Source organism: Mustela nigripes, chromosome 16 (genome assembly GCF_022355385.1).
Source record: "Mustela nigripes isolate SB6536 chromosome 16, MUSNIG.SB6536, whole genome shotgun sequence".
Taxonomy (NCBI): domain Eukaryota; kingdom Metazoa; phylum Chordata; class Mammalia; order Carnivora; family Mustelidae; genus Mustela; species Mustela nigripes.
The window spans coordinates 47,750,519-47,764,245 of NC_081572.1; the positions used below are offsets into that span (position 1 = coordinate 47,750,519).

Consider the following 13,727-nt stretch of genomic DNA (forward strand, 5'->3'; position numbering starts at 1 on the left):
TGTACGGGCCACTTTTCCATTCTGGCCTCAGTTTTCTTTCCTGTGAAATGGGTATCACAGGCCCCCTCCTCCCCTACGAAGGATGATTGTGCTTGTAACCTGGGGCTCACTCATTTATTTATTGGGGACTACCATGTGCCGGCTAGTGGAGGATCGAGGAAATAGAGAGGGGGTGAGTGTTGACTTTAAGCAGAAATAGTAACATGCCACTTATTGAGTGACTGCTGTATGCCACGACCTACACCTGCGTTTGTTTCCGGCCACAACCTCAGGAAGCATTTCACACAGGAGGGAACAGGCCAGGAGCCGACCTGGGGTTTGCCCAGAGCCCTAGGACCCAAGGACCGAGGCATCCTGCTACCACTGGTCGCCATGCAGGTCCCAGTGAGGGGATAGAGACTCCCGGATCCGTGCGCCCCCAGGCCTGGGCCCATAATCTCTCCAAACGCCGTGGCCAGCTGCTGCAGCGGCCCGGGGGACAGTGCTTGGACCTGCAGGGTCTGATACTCTGCCCCTCCCCCATAGGTCGCTGGAACTTAGCCTAGGAAAGCTGCGGGAGCACAGAGGGAGCCCGGACTTTTCGAGCCCCCTGCCCCCCGGCCAGCGAATAGACAGACGGGGACACTGACGCCCAAGGAGGCCCAAAGCCCCCCGCGGGCCCGGTGCTTCCCCCCAGCGCGCGGGTGCGCGGGCTGGCTAGGGGCGCGGCCCGGGCTCCGCCTGCCGGGCGGGCCCGGACGGAGGCGGGTTAAAGGGGCGGGGCCGGCGTTGGCCCAGCCCGCGCCTCGCCCCACCGCCCCCAGCGCCCTGTCCGGCCCCGCAGCGAGAGCGGCGCCATGGAGGCCACCGGAGTGCTGCCGTTCGTCCGCGGCGTGGACCTCAGCGGCAACGACTTCAAGGTGAGCCGGCCGGGCGTGGGGCCGACCTCCCTCCAGGCCACCTCTTCCGCTTTGGCCCGCGCCGGTCTCCGCTTCCTGTCCCGCCAGCCTCCGGGCCCTGCGCAGCCCCGAACCGCGGACGGCGCGGGGTGCGGCTCCTCCCGGCGCTCGCGACCCCGCCGGGAACAGACCCCAGTGGCTCCGCTCCGGGCCCGCACGGGAAGACCGGGGCCGGCCAGGGCCGGGCGGAGACACGCCAGGGAGTGGGCAGAGCTGGGGGCCCCCACCCAGAGTCCCAGTCCGGGGGTCTGGGCCCCACCCGGGCGGGAGAGTGGCCTGGGGGTCTGCGAGCTTCTGCTCCCGCCTCCCCGGCCCTGCGTCCCCGCCCCTCTGAGGTCACACGCCCAGGCCAGGCCCTGACTCATGGCCGGCTTTGCTACCGGGCTGACGGGGGGCGGGTCTGAAGCGCACTCATCACCGCCCCGTCCTTGCCACCGCCACTCCATCCTGTGTGGTCTTGGGCAAGTCACTTCCCCTCTCAGAGCCTGGGTTTTCTCATCCGGTGAAGGGGCAATCAAGTAGCCCTGCTGTGGGCATGGGTTAGTTGGTGTGGAGACCGTCCTGCAGGTGTGAGGCCTCTGGCAGGTGGTAGGAACTGATAGAGGAGGGCCACCGGGAACTGGATCCCAGCCTACAGGCAGCTGGTCGAGGAGACGGTTCTAGAGGGGCAGGAATGAGGTGAACAGTGCTGGTGACCAGAGCAGGCTGGGCAGAAGTGGAAGTGAGAGCTGGCCCAATACAGGGAGGGTCAGCCTGGGTCTGCAGGTGTGGGGGGGCCCAGGCTTTCCTTGGGGTTTGGTTGGGCCACTGCTGAAGAGGCAAGTGGGGCCTTCCTGCATTTACCCACATGTGCACATGCCACTTTTCTCTGCCCCCATCCCCACCGTCCTCACCTGGGGTCTCACTGACCTCTTACTGACCTCGCCTGAGTCTTGAGTCACCAGGTTGGAATGTGGCTGTAGGGGGCTGGGGACACTGGCCAAAGGCCTCAGAGGCATGAGATCGCCTGCCCTTAAGGGCTGGGGGTACCGCAGCAGGCATTTGAAGGTGTTCATGAGGGTATGTACGAGGCTGTACCTGTGCGGGTGGGGACCTGGGGCCTCACATGGGCTTGGACCTTGCCAAGAACGGCTTGTATGCTGATGGTCAGGTGGGGGCATAGGCACGGCCTTGGTGGAAGCTCGGGGGTACCCCCATCTTAGGTGGCCTAGCGAGGGCCTGGAATGGCAGGCAGAGGTATTTGACCCGAGCTGGGGACAAGCCAGTTCCATCCTGGCCCATTCAGGGGTCAGAATCCAACAAGAGATTTTAGGCCAACAGCCGTCATGATTGTTAGTCTGTCCTCACACTTTCGGCATGGGGGGCTTTTATTCGCCCTATTCCGTTGATGAGGTTGAGGCACAGAGTAGTGAGGTGGCCTGTCCAGGGAGCTGGTGAGAGGTGACTCTGTTGTCCTCCAAAGGCTCCCATGGGCGTGGGGGCCACTAAGGGTGGTAGAGCAGGAAAACCCCTCGCCCAGACCAGTCTCATCATAATACCCACCCTCCCAGGGAGGCTACTTTCCTGAGAATGTCAAGGCCATGACCAGTCTGCGGTGGCTGAAGCTGAACCGCACGGGCCTCTGCTACCTGCCAGAGGAGTTGGCCGCCCTGCAGAAGCTGGTAAGGGGCTTTGGGCAGTCAGGGAGGGACCCTGGGGATGGGGCTGGGCCAAGTGGGCAGAGCCAGCGCAGAAGGGAAATGACCTAGAGGAAGACGCTGACAACCATGAACAAGAGCCAGCAGGAAGGGAGTGAGCACCCTGTCCCAGGAGATGTGCAAGAAAAGACGGGCTGTGTGGGGGAAGGGGGCTGCAGATGGTGGTCTAGGCCTGTGTGGCTGAGGGCCCCCTGGGTGGTACAAGGTTTTGGTGGTGGATGGGGATTCCGTAGGCGCCCTACCCACAGTGCTGAGCCTCTGCTCCCTTGTCCTGGCCCAGGAGCACTTGTCCGTGAGCCACAACAACCTGACTACGCTTCACGGGGAGCTGTCCAGCCTGCCGTCGCTGAGGGTGAGTGCTGAGATGGGCCGTCGAGCCCGGGAGTGGGGGCCGGAGTCCAGTGGGTGGTGTGAGGGCAGGTCCAGACCCCATGTGGACCAGCCCCGCTGCCTGTCCAATGTCAGATTCTCGTGCCTGTTTCTAAAGGCGAAGGGATACCATGATGCCTCATGGTCAGTAGTGCATGGAGAAAAAAGGTAAAAAACCCAAACTCCCACCCGCTTTTAGACAAGTGTCATAAGAACATTTGATACCAGCCGAGCACGGTTCCAACTCTTCCTCCTGGTTGATTCCATATAATCCTGACCTTCACCAAGATCACAGATGAAGATGCTTGGCCAGAGAGCCAGGTCACTTGCCCGAGGTCACTTGACTGAGGCTGAGGTCACGCAGCCATGCAGTGGGAGAACTGGAGTAGGGTGGGGTTTGGCCTTGACAAAAAGTAGTCAGGGTGGTCCTATCGCCCCTCGGAGCCTCTGACATTCCAGAACTTCGGGCCCGTCTAGACCTTTTGGGCCTGGGTGAGGGTTGTTCCCATCCAAGGCCAGAGCCCTCAGGTGTTAAAAGCACAGCCTCTGGACCAGGGCGGCCTGAGTTCAGATCTGGACCCCGCTGCTTCCTGGCTGTGTGACCTTGGACAAGTTCCTTCCATGTTCTGGGGAGGGTTTAGCTGGTGACAGCTACGAAGCCGCAGTGTGGTCCTACACAGACGCTGTGGTGGAGGGAAAGGTGGCAGCAGCCCCATTGGTGCTTACGGTCGTGGCATCATCCTATGGCCTGTCCTCTCTCCCCTTCAGACTTTCTGAGGTTTTAGTCCTGACAGGATACAAAACAGACTTGCTCTCGGTCCACACTCTGAGTTCACTATGGTCCACCCCTCTCTCTCTGTCCTAGAACCTTTGCCTCAGAGCTACTCCCTTATCTAGGCCTCGGGAATGGGGAAGCTCTTCCTCAGGTTCCCTGAGGGCCCCATACTGGGCTCTGGGACACACGTGAACTGGGCTTTGAGGTGTTGATAGGAGCTCGTCAGGAGGCCAGGAAGAGCTCGCCAGGTGGAGGGACTATGAGCAAAGGCCAGGCGGGGACAGCACTTGGGCCTCTGGTGGGTTTCCCAAGGTGCTGTCCTTCCTTGATCTCTCTGCTGCTTCCTGGGGGTGGAAGCTGGAAATCACAGACTCTTGTGGTTTCTTCCCAGGCCATTGTGGCTCGAGCTAACAGCCTGAAGAATTCCGGCGTCCCCGATGACATCTTCAAGCTGGACGACCTCTCAGTTCTGGTCAGTGGTTTCCCCTCCCACCTGGCCTCTGTGCTGGTCCATGAGACCATCCTCATCTATTAGAGTGGTCCCTGCAGCCCCTGGTAAACCATTTTACAGATGGAGAAACTGAGGTGTAGAGTGCCTTGCCCGAGCCCACTCACAGCGTCAGAGCCCTAACCCAGGCACCCTTTCTCCCAGGGTCCCAACTGCCTCCCTTTGGCTCTGAAACCCCCTCATCCACTCCTTGCTCAGTGCTCTTCCTGATCCCCAAGGCTGGCAGAGGCCCAGCAGGGTGGCACTGGGCCTGAGACCCCTCGCTTGGCTGTTCCACTTCTGCCCAGGACTTGAGCTACAACCAGTTGACGGAGTGCCCGCGGGAGCTGGAGAACGCCAAGAACATGCTGGTGCTGAACCTCAGCCACAACAGGTACCGGTCAGCGGCAGGGGTGGGTGGGGGGAGGACGACTGTGGCCCATTGGGTGCGCTGGGCCTGGAGCTGTGCACCTTGCACTGACGCCTTCTGCCTGCCTCACTCCTACCCGCCCGCAGCATCGACACCATCCCCAACCAGCTCTTCATCAACCTCACCGACCTACTGTACCTGGACCTCAGTGAGAACCGCCTAGAGAGCTTGCCCCCACAGATGCGCCGCCTGGTGCACCTGCAGACACTCGTGCTCAACGGGAACCCGCTGCTGCACGCACAGCTCCGGTGGGTGCCTCCGCACATCACACCCCTGCAGAGCCCGCCCCGGCCCCACCCCACCCCCACCCCTCCAATGGGGGCAGACCCCATCCTTCCAAAGCGTCAGGCCCTACCTCAGTTCGGTGTTCTGTCCCCCAGCCCCCTTCCCACACCACAGCTGCCCCTGACCTGGGCTTCTCAGCCCCACTCAGCCCCGTGCTCTCTCCCTGCAGGCAGCTTCCGGCTCTGACGGCCCTACAGACCCTGCACCTGAGGAACACACAGCGCACCCAGAGCAACCTCCCTACCAGCCTGGAGGGCCTGAGCAACCTCGCAGGTGGGCAGTCCCTGGGTGGTCTCCGCAGGCTCTGGCCCCTTCAGGTCCCCGGCTTCCTTATGCAGGAAGGCACTGACCCTGCTTTCTTGGCCACCTCCCAGAGGGAAAAGTACACAGTTACATTATGATCATTTCTTTCATTACTGTGACAACTAGTGCTAACTCCAAGTTACAAGCACTGGCTTGATGCCTAGACGACCCCCACCCCCCCCACCAACCCCCCTCAACCCCCCGTGTGTGGGTTTTCCCAAACAGAGAAACCAAGGCTTAAAGAGATTAAGTCACTTGCTCAAGACCACAGAGCCTGGAGCGGGCAGAGGTGGGGCTCACGTTGGGGCTTCTGCCCCTGGAGCTGGCCACGGGGCCCCTGGTGATGTGCCCCACCCTCACACCCCAGATGTGGACCTGTCCTGCAATGACTTGACGCGGGTGCCCGAGTGCCTGTACACCCTCCCCAGCCTGCGCCGTCTCAACCTCAGCAGCAACCAGATCACTGAGCTGTCCCTGTGCATCGACCAGTGGATGCACCTGGAAACCTTAAACCTGTCCCGCAACCAGCTCACCTCGCTGCCCGTACGTGCAGGCCTGGGGTGGGAGAGGGAAGGCTGCTGAGCTGCCCTGGCTCCTGCCCCTGACCCCCCTAACCCATGCCCGGTTCACCTCTCCAGTCCGCCATTTGCAAGCTCACCAAGCTGAAGAAGCTGTACCTGAACTCCAACAAGCTGGATTTCGACGGGCTGCCCTCGGGCATCGGCAAGCTGACCAGCCTAGAGGAGTTCATGGCCGCCAACAACAACCTGGAGCTGATCCCTGAGAGCCTGTGCAGGTACTAGGGCGTGTGGGGGCAGGGGGACAGAAGACCCCAGCATCTCAGCCAGAGCCCACCCTACGCCTGCTGCACAGCATGCAAAACGGATGGGTTAATTTGTCTTTAGGGAGGAAGCCCACACAGTCCTGTGCCAGTGATTCCCAATGTGGGTGCACCATAGCACAGTGTGGGAGGACACTGGCAGGGGAGGGCCTCCCTGTCCATGAGAGTTTGGGACACGGCACCATGTACAGCTCCCTCTAGTGGTGACAGTGCCCGCTAGCTTGGCCTCGTCAGGACTCAGAACAGAGAGCCTTTCAGCGGCTTCCAAGTTAATCTGAGGATAGAATACGTGTTTTAGCATCCTGTGGTTCATACCCAGGGGTCTTTATTTCTGCAGAAGGCCACTCTGAAAAGTGCTGTTCCATAGCAGTCACTGAAAGTCCTTTCCAGCCGCTCAGCTGTGCGGGCACCCTGTTCTAGCTGCACGGCCTCTCCCTCCATGTGCAGCTACTTTAAACCCATTGGTGTCTTCGCTAGCTGGGCTGTCAGCTCCTCTGGCCCTCCCTGGCCCCCCATCTCCAAGACTGGAGGTCTCCTTGTCTGTCCCCACACTTTGTCACTTCCCTGAGGCTCTGGCTCTGTCCACACAGGTGCACAAAGCTGAGGAAACTTGTCCTGAACAAGAACCGCCTGGTGACCCTCCCAGAGGCCATCCACTTCCTGACGGAGATCGAGGTCCGGGCAGGCCAGGGCTGCTGCAGAGTGGGAGGAGGGGCCTGAGGGGGAGGATGGAGGTGACAATGGCCCCTCAGGGAAAAACCAAACAAGGCGGTGTCACTGCAGTTGAGGAGGGGGGTGTGGATCTGGCAGAGGTCCCTGGAGGTGGTGACAGTGCCACAGAAAGAGGGCAAACCATACCCCGGTGTCCATGCTGTGCGTGACAGCATCCTCTAAGCCCCGCGGCCAGCCTGCAAGGTCTCACTCAATAGATAGGAAAAGCAGAGCCCAGAGGGCCAGCCGTGGAGCTGGGATGCAAGCCCAGGCCCCTGGCTGCCAAGAGCCAGAAAGTCGGGCCAGCGTGACTGCGAGGTAGATCTCAAGCTCATTGCCCCCTCTGCCTCATCCTGCGAGGCAGGTCCTGGACGTGCGGGAGAACCCCAGCCTGGTCATGCCTCCCAAGCCTGCGGACCGCGCTGCTGAGTGGTACAACATCGACTTCTCGCTGCAGAACCAGCTGCGGCTGGCAGGGGCCTCACCTGCCACAGTGGCAGCAGCAGCAGCTGGTAAGCAGAGCAGGTCTGGCCGGGATGCCAAGGGGGTGCTTCTCCGGACCTCAGCTTACCCATCTGTACATTGGGTGGGACATACATGGCTTCTGGATCCCTGTGCATCGGGTTGGCCCCTGGTTGCCTGTATGCCCGAGGGGCTGGGCCCAGCTAGTGTCCAGCCGTTTACTCCCCCACTAAGCAGGAAGCGGGCCCAAGGACCCCCTGGCTCGCAAGATGCGGCTCCGGAGGCGCAAGGACTCAGCCCAGGATGACCAGGCTAAGCAGGTGCTGAAGGGCATGTCGGATGTGGCCCAGGAGAAGAACAAAAAGCAGGAGGTAAGCCAGGCCAGGGGCTGGGACAGGAGCAAGTGATCCTGGGCTCTGCTTAAAACAGGCTGTGCAACCTAGGCCAAGAGGGAGAGTGGGTCCTGAGTAGCAAGAATAGCCTGTGCAAAGGTCCTGAGGTGGGTAGCAAATAAAGAGGCGAGACTGAGTGGCTGTATAAAGGCAAGCCATGCCTTTGACTGTGACCCCAGGAGAGTATTGATGCCCGAGCCCCTGGGGGCAAGGCACGGCGCTGGGACCAGGGCCTGGAGAAGCCACGCCTTGACTACTCTGAGTTCTTCACGGAGGACGTGGGCCAGCTGCCTGGTCTGACCATCTGGCAAATCGAGAACTTCGTGCCTGTGCTGGTGGAGGAGGCCTTCCATGGCAAGTTCTATGAGGCTGACTGCTACATTGTGCTCAAGGTGAGGGTTGGGCATGTTGGCGTGGGCTGTGGGACCCCCAGAAACCTTATTTCAGATGACCCCGAGTCTGTAGCTCCACTCTCTTGTTCACTGAGGGAAGGTGGGAGAGAGAGGACTTTGCACAGGGGGCAGGATGGTGATGGCCCAGGCCAGGGTGCATCAGTGCATCACCCCCACCCTCCCAGGGCGGGGCAGTCTGTGGCAGCTACAGAGGACTCTGGGGGTGAGCCAGGAAGCCAGGACCCCATGGCAAGGCCTGACTCGGCCTGTGCCCTGCCCCCAGACTTTTCTGGATGACAGTGGCTCTCTGAACTGGGAGATCTACTACTGGATCGGCGGGGAGGCCACTCTGGACAAGAAGGCTTGCTCTGCCATCCACGCCGTGAACCTGCGCAACTACCTGGGTGCTGAGTGCCGCACTGTGCGGGAGGAGATGGGCGAAGAGAGCGAGGAGTTCTTGCAGGTGCCTGTGGGAGGGGAAGGCCCAGGGTGGGGTGGGAGAATGGGCGTGGGCAAGGGCTGGGGCGGGGCTGGTGGGCGGGGTGAAGAACTCTGCTCACAGTGCTGAGCGCAAAGGTAGGGGGGTGTTGAGACCTCAGGCAGACAGCAGGGTCAGGAGGGCTAGATGCCGCCAAAGGTGGGGAGCCTGGGCTAGGGGGAGCCGAGAGAGAGATGGGGAGCTGGGGCTATAGTACCGAGGGGGTGGGGCTGCCGGCTGGACACCAAGAAGGCAGGCCCAGGGCTGGACCCTGAGTCAGAGTAGGGTGAGCGAGCTGTGCTGTCTTCTCGGCCAGCTGTTCGTATGTAGACACCCATCCACCCAAGATTCTACCCTGATTCACCCCTTGCCCTCTTGCATAAATCTGCTTGGTCTTGTGCCCCATGCAGGCGTATCTAAGCATGCTGTGCATTCCTAAACCTTAACACCAGCAAACACATATTTTTACCCATCCTAACGCTCTAACGTGTTTGTTTATAGACACAGATCTTATTCCTTTTTTTACCCTACCTTCATCCCGGATATATAGCTCGTGAGGCACCTGTAGACAGCTCTGCCCTCTGACGGGGGTGGGAGGTGTCTGGCGGGGGAAGGGGTGGCTCAGTGATGAAGGCCCGCACCCTCACACACACAGGTGTTTGACAATGACATCTCCTACATCGAGGGTGGAACAGCCAGCGGCTTCTACACTGTGGAGGACACACACTACATCACCAGGTGAGGGGGTGTGGGCGTGGCTGGCGCTGGCCTGCACTCCAGTGGGAAGGATGGGGCCAGAGGGTGTTAGGGCTGAATCGGCCCATTTGTGCCCCTCCCCGGCCCCCTCCCCAGTCACTCTTGCTCTGGCCCCCAGGATGTACCGTGTCTATGGGAAAAAGAACATCAAGTTGGAGCCCGTGCCTCTCAAGGGGTCCTCTCTGGACCCAAGGTAGGCCACCCATGCCTCCAGGGGGAGTACTTGAGCCCACACTCCCTCCCCATTAGTGGGGAGCAGTTTTGGGTTCTAGAAAAACAAAAAAAGACCTTCAGAAACCCTTTTAACCCCTGTCTCATTGAGCTTGGCAGGACCAGTAAGGCGTGAAACCCCATAATGAGGGATTTGGGCCAGGGTCAAGGGCATGAGGGCAATCGCTGTCCCTGTCCATCACTGTTCCTCCTGCCCCTCCTGCCCAGGTTTGTTTTCCTGCTGGATCGAGGGCTGGACATTTACGTGTGGCGGGGGACCCAGGCCACACTGAGTAGCACTACCAAGGCCAGGTATGAGGACACAGTGGGGTATTTTCTGCAAAGACAGATTGTCACCTAAGAAGGGACATGGGACTCACTAAAGGCTTTGTATATTCCCACTCCCCCCACAAGGCTTTTTGCGGAGAAAATTAACAAGAACGAGCGGAAAGGGAAGGCAGAGATCACACTGCTGGTGCAAGGTCAGGAGCCCCCAGAGTTCTGGGAGGTGCTGGGCGGGGAGCCCTCCGAGATCAAGAAGCACGTGCCGGATGACTTCTGGCCACCTCAGCCCAAGCTGTATAAGGTGAGCCGTGGTGCGGGAGGCAGTGCTGGCCTGACTTCCTCCGCTGGCACCATGATGGTGGCTGTGGTCTTCATCTGGACTTTGGTGGGGAGAGGGTGCTGCTTTCTGGGCAGGAAATAGTCAGAGCAAAGATCAGGAGGCTGGCTCTGAGTGAGGCCAGGAGAAGTAGTGTTAGACTGTGCATTTCCAGGAAGGTGGGGCGGAAGAGGGAAGCTGCAGCGTGCCTGGGTGCCAGGCCTGAGAACCTGGCCTTGATTCTCAAGGTGATAGGAAGCCCCTAGGGGTGTAGCGAGCAAGAAGACAGAGAATTGGGAATGACAATAAGGACCTGGAGAGGGCAGGCAGGGAAGGCATCATTTAAAAGCCCTTCCACTGATAGAATGTCCTTCAAACATTAGTGGAGGGAGGAAACAGGTCGGAAGAGGAGCAGGCCCTGGTCCTGAGCTCCCACAGCAGGGAAAGGGCTGGACTTCAAAGCAGGGGGTTGCTGGGGGTGGGGCTCCTGTATTCCGGAGCTCACCCCTGCCACGCCCACCCCTTCCTGCTGCCAGGTGGGCCTTGGCCTGGGCTATCTGGAGCTGCCTCAGATCAACTACAAGCTCTCCGTGGAACATAAGACCCGTCCCAAGGTGGAACTGCTGCCCAAGATGCGACTGGTGAGACACATGGAGGGCAGAGGGTGCAGGGCCGGAATCTCTCGCTGGTGGCCCGGTGTGGGCTGTGACCTCCAGCCTTTGCCCTGCAGCTGCAGAGCCTGCTGGACACGCGCTGCGTATACATCCTGGACTGTTGGTCCGACGTGTTCATCTGGCTGGGCCGCAAATCCCCGCGCCTGGTGCGCGCCGCCGCCCTCAAGCTGGGCCAGGAGCTGTGCGGGATGTTGCACAGGCCGCGCCACGCCACGGTCAGCCGCAGCCTGGAGGGTACCGAGGCGCAGGTGCGGAGTCCAGCCGAGCTGGCACAGGCCATGGCCCCTGGGAGCCACCTCGGCCCAGCCAGGCCCCGCCCTTCCACGGTGAGGCCCCGCCCCCAAGCCTCCCGGCCAGCTTGAGTTTTATCCATGCTTGGCAGGTGTTCAAGGCCAAGTTCAAGAACTGGGACGACGTGTTGACGGTAGACTACACGCGCAATGCGGAGTCTGTGCTGCAGGGCCCGGGACTCACCGGGAAGGTGAAGCGCGACGCGGAGAAGAAAGATCAGATGAAGGCTGACCTCACCGCACTGTTTCTGCCGCGGCAGCCGCCCATGGCGTTGGCAGAGGTGGGGGTGGGCCGGGGGCGGGGCGGACTGGCCCAGGGCAGGACCCTGCGGCAGTGGGAGGGGGCTCTGGGGGGGGGGGCTGCCCCGTGACTCGCTGCTGCCCCATGCAGGCGGAGCAGCTGATGGAGGAGTGGAATGAGGACCTGGATGGCATGGAGGGCTTCGTGCTGGAGGGCAAGAAGTTCGCGAGGCTGCCAGAGGAGGAGTTCGGCCACTTCTACACGCAGGACTGCTACGTCTTCCTCTGCAGGTGCTGCCTCGGCGCGCCACCTGGCTCCTCCGTGGATGCTAGGGGTGCGAGCCCCATCCCCGCTCACCGTCTTCTGACCCCCCAGGTACTGGGTCCCTGTGGAGTACGAGGAGGAGGAGGAGAAGAAGGAAGAGAAGGAAGAGGAAAAAGCGGGAGCTGAGGGCAAAGAAGGCGAGGAGGCAGCGGCTGAGGCGGAGGAGAAGCAGCCCGAGGAGGACTTCCAGTGTATCGTGTACTTCTGGCAGGGCCGGGAGGCCTCCAACATGGGCTGGCTCACCTTCACCTTCAGCCTGCAGAAGAAGTTCGAGAGCCTCTTCCCTGGCAAACTAGAGGTGTGCCTGCACGCCCCTACCTGCTCCAGGCCGTGCCCCCATAGCCTCTGTAGGCAGGCAAAGACTGGGGAGGCGTGGCAGGGGTGGGGGGGTGGAGGTGGTGTCCAGGGAGCTGCCCCTAATGCTTCCACACCTCCAGGTGGTACGCATGACACAGCAGCAGGAGAACCCCAAGTTCCTGTCCCATTTCAAGAGAAAGTTCATCATCCATCGAGGCAAGAGGAAGGTGGCTCAGGCTGCCCAGCAGCCCAGCCTCTACCAGATTCGCACCAATGGCAGCGCCCTCTGCACCCGGTGCCTGGCTGGGGGGAGGGCGCGTGTGGTGGACAGGCGGGGGTCAGTGGGCAGCAGGGACCCCTCGCTGACACCTCCCACCCCGCAGGTGCATCCAGATCAACACTGACTCCAGCCTCCTCAACTCCGAGTTCTGCTTCATCCTCAAGGTGGGATTGTGGGTGTGGCGGGGACTGTGGAGCAGGGTCACGGGTTGTGGGCTGGCCCCAACTTGAACTCCCCTGCACACTTCTCAGGTTCCCTTTGAGAGCGAGGACAACCAGGGCATCGTGTACGCGTGGGTGGGCCGGGCATCAGACCCAGATGAGGCCAAGCTGGCAGAAGATATCCTGAACACCATGTTTGACGCCTCCTACAGCAAGCAGGTGACAGGGGCAAGTGGTGGGCACGCAGGTAGTCCTATGGGAGCAGACCCGAACCCTGGGCCAGACAGACCCTTTCCCACAGGTCATCAATGAGGGTGAAGAGCCCGAGAACTTCTTTTGGGTGGGCATCGGGGCCCAGAAGCCCTACGATGACGACGCCGAGTACATGAAGCACACCAGGCTCTTCCGGTGAGGCTGGGACCCAGACCCCACAACCCCCAGCTTCCCCCCGGGGCTGGCTGTGCCTGCCACCCTCACAGCCTCTCCTTGACCCTTGACCTGCAGGTGCTCCAACGAGAAGGGCTACTTTGCGGTAACAGAGAAGTGCTCAGACTTCTGTCAGGACGACCTGGCGGATGACGATATCATGCTGCTGGACAATGGTCAAGAGGTGCAGACCCTCCTCTCCCGCTGATCCGGCTGCCCAGGGGGCCCACCCACTGCTAGGTGGGAAGCTGAGACCCCCTGCCCTACTGTCCCTACAGGTCTACATGTGGGTGGGGACCCAAACAAGCCAGGTGGAGATCAAACTGAGTCTGAAGGCCTGCCAGGTGAGCCAGCTGGTGGGGAGGGCTAAGCCCGGGTAGGGGGGCATCTGCGAGGACTGCCCCCAGCTCATGCCCTGTCCGGCCGGCCAGGTGTACATCCAACACATGCGATCCAAAGAGCATGAGCAGCCACGCCGCCTGCGCCTGGTCCGCAAGGGCAACGAGCAGTATGCCTTCACCCGCTGCTTCCACGCCTGGAGCACTTTCCGCAAGCCTCTGGCCTAGGACAGCAAGCGCCCCCATCTGTAGCACCCCCATCGCAGCCCCGAGCTCGGGGCCAGGGTGGCCCATCCGTCCACTGCCAGTGGCAGAGGCTGTGCGCAGGTGGCAGCCCCTGTTCGGCCACCCGGCCCCCAGTGCCACGGTCCCCAGCTGCACAGCCTGAGCAGCACCAGGGGGGACGCCCCGACCCAGGCCCTCAGGGGTCTGGGCAGCTGGAGTCCCTCTGGGGAGAGCTATTGTGTGATGCCCCCTCCCTACCACAGAGAAAGCAGTGTGGTTGCCTTTTAAGAGATATTAAATGCTTTTATTTTCAATATTAAAAATCAGTATTTTTAATATTAAAA

At 61.1% G+C, this 13,727-nt stretch overlaps 1 protein-coding gene across 2 annotated transcripts; it reads left to right on the forward strand.

The window, feature by feature from the left end:
• The first annotated feature begins 790 nt into the window (after positions 1-790).
• On the forward strand, positions 791-13,697 carry FLII (FLII actin remodeling protein). Of its 2 annotated transcripts, none has more exons than XM_059379605.1 (30): positions 791-899; positions 2,489-2,599; positions 2,916-2,987; positions 4,171-4,251; positions 4,575-4,660; positions 4,783-4,944; positions 5,151-5,254; positions 5,652-5,827; positions 5,923-6,080; positions 6,716-6,800; positions 7,201-7,348; positions 7,533-7,669; positions 7,870-8,082; positions 8,366-8,545; positions 9,216-9,298; positions 9,435-9,509; positions 9,755-9,838; positions 9,941-10,112; positions 10,664-10,768; positions 10,858-11,049; positions 11,184-11,372; positions 11,483-11,622; positions 11,708-11,954; positions 12,094-12,248; positions 12,337-12,397; positions 12,485-12,613; positions 12,696-12,802; positions 12,899-13,004; positions 13,099-13,164; positions 13,252-13,697. In XM_059379605.1, the coding sequence occupies exons 1-30, from the start codon at positions 837-839 to the stop codon at positions 13,384-13,386; spliced, it is 3,822 nt and encodes a 1,273-aa protein (XP_059235588.1). In that variant the 5' UTR covers positions 791-836; the 3' UTR covers positions 13,387-13,697. The 2 variants fall into 2 exon arrangements, with proteins under 2 accessions (XP_059235588.1, XP_059235589.1); XM_059379606.1 differs by having other exon boundaries at positions 7,536-7,669.
• The last annotated feature ends 30 nt before the right edge of the window (positions 13,698-13,727 follow it).

Bases quoted from the DNA above. Each gene is read 5' to 3' on its own strand.
- FLII (XM_059379605.1), top strand. From the start codon at position 837: ATGGAGGCCACCGGAGTGCTGCCGTTCGTCCGCGGCGTGGACCTCAGC. The intron at 4,945-5,150 runs GTGGGTGCCTCC...CTCTCCCTGCAG, and splicing joins CTGCTGCACGCACAGCTCCG to GCAGCTTCCGGCTCTGACGG. The intron at 9,839-9,940 runs GTATGAGGACAC...TCCCCCCACAAG, and splicing joins AGTAGCACTACCAAGGCCAG to GCTTTTTGCGGAGAAAATTA.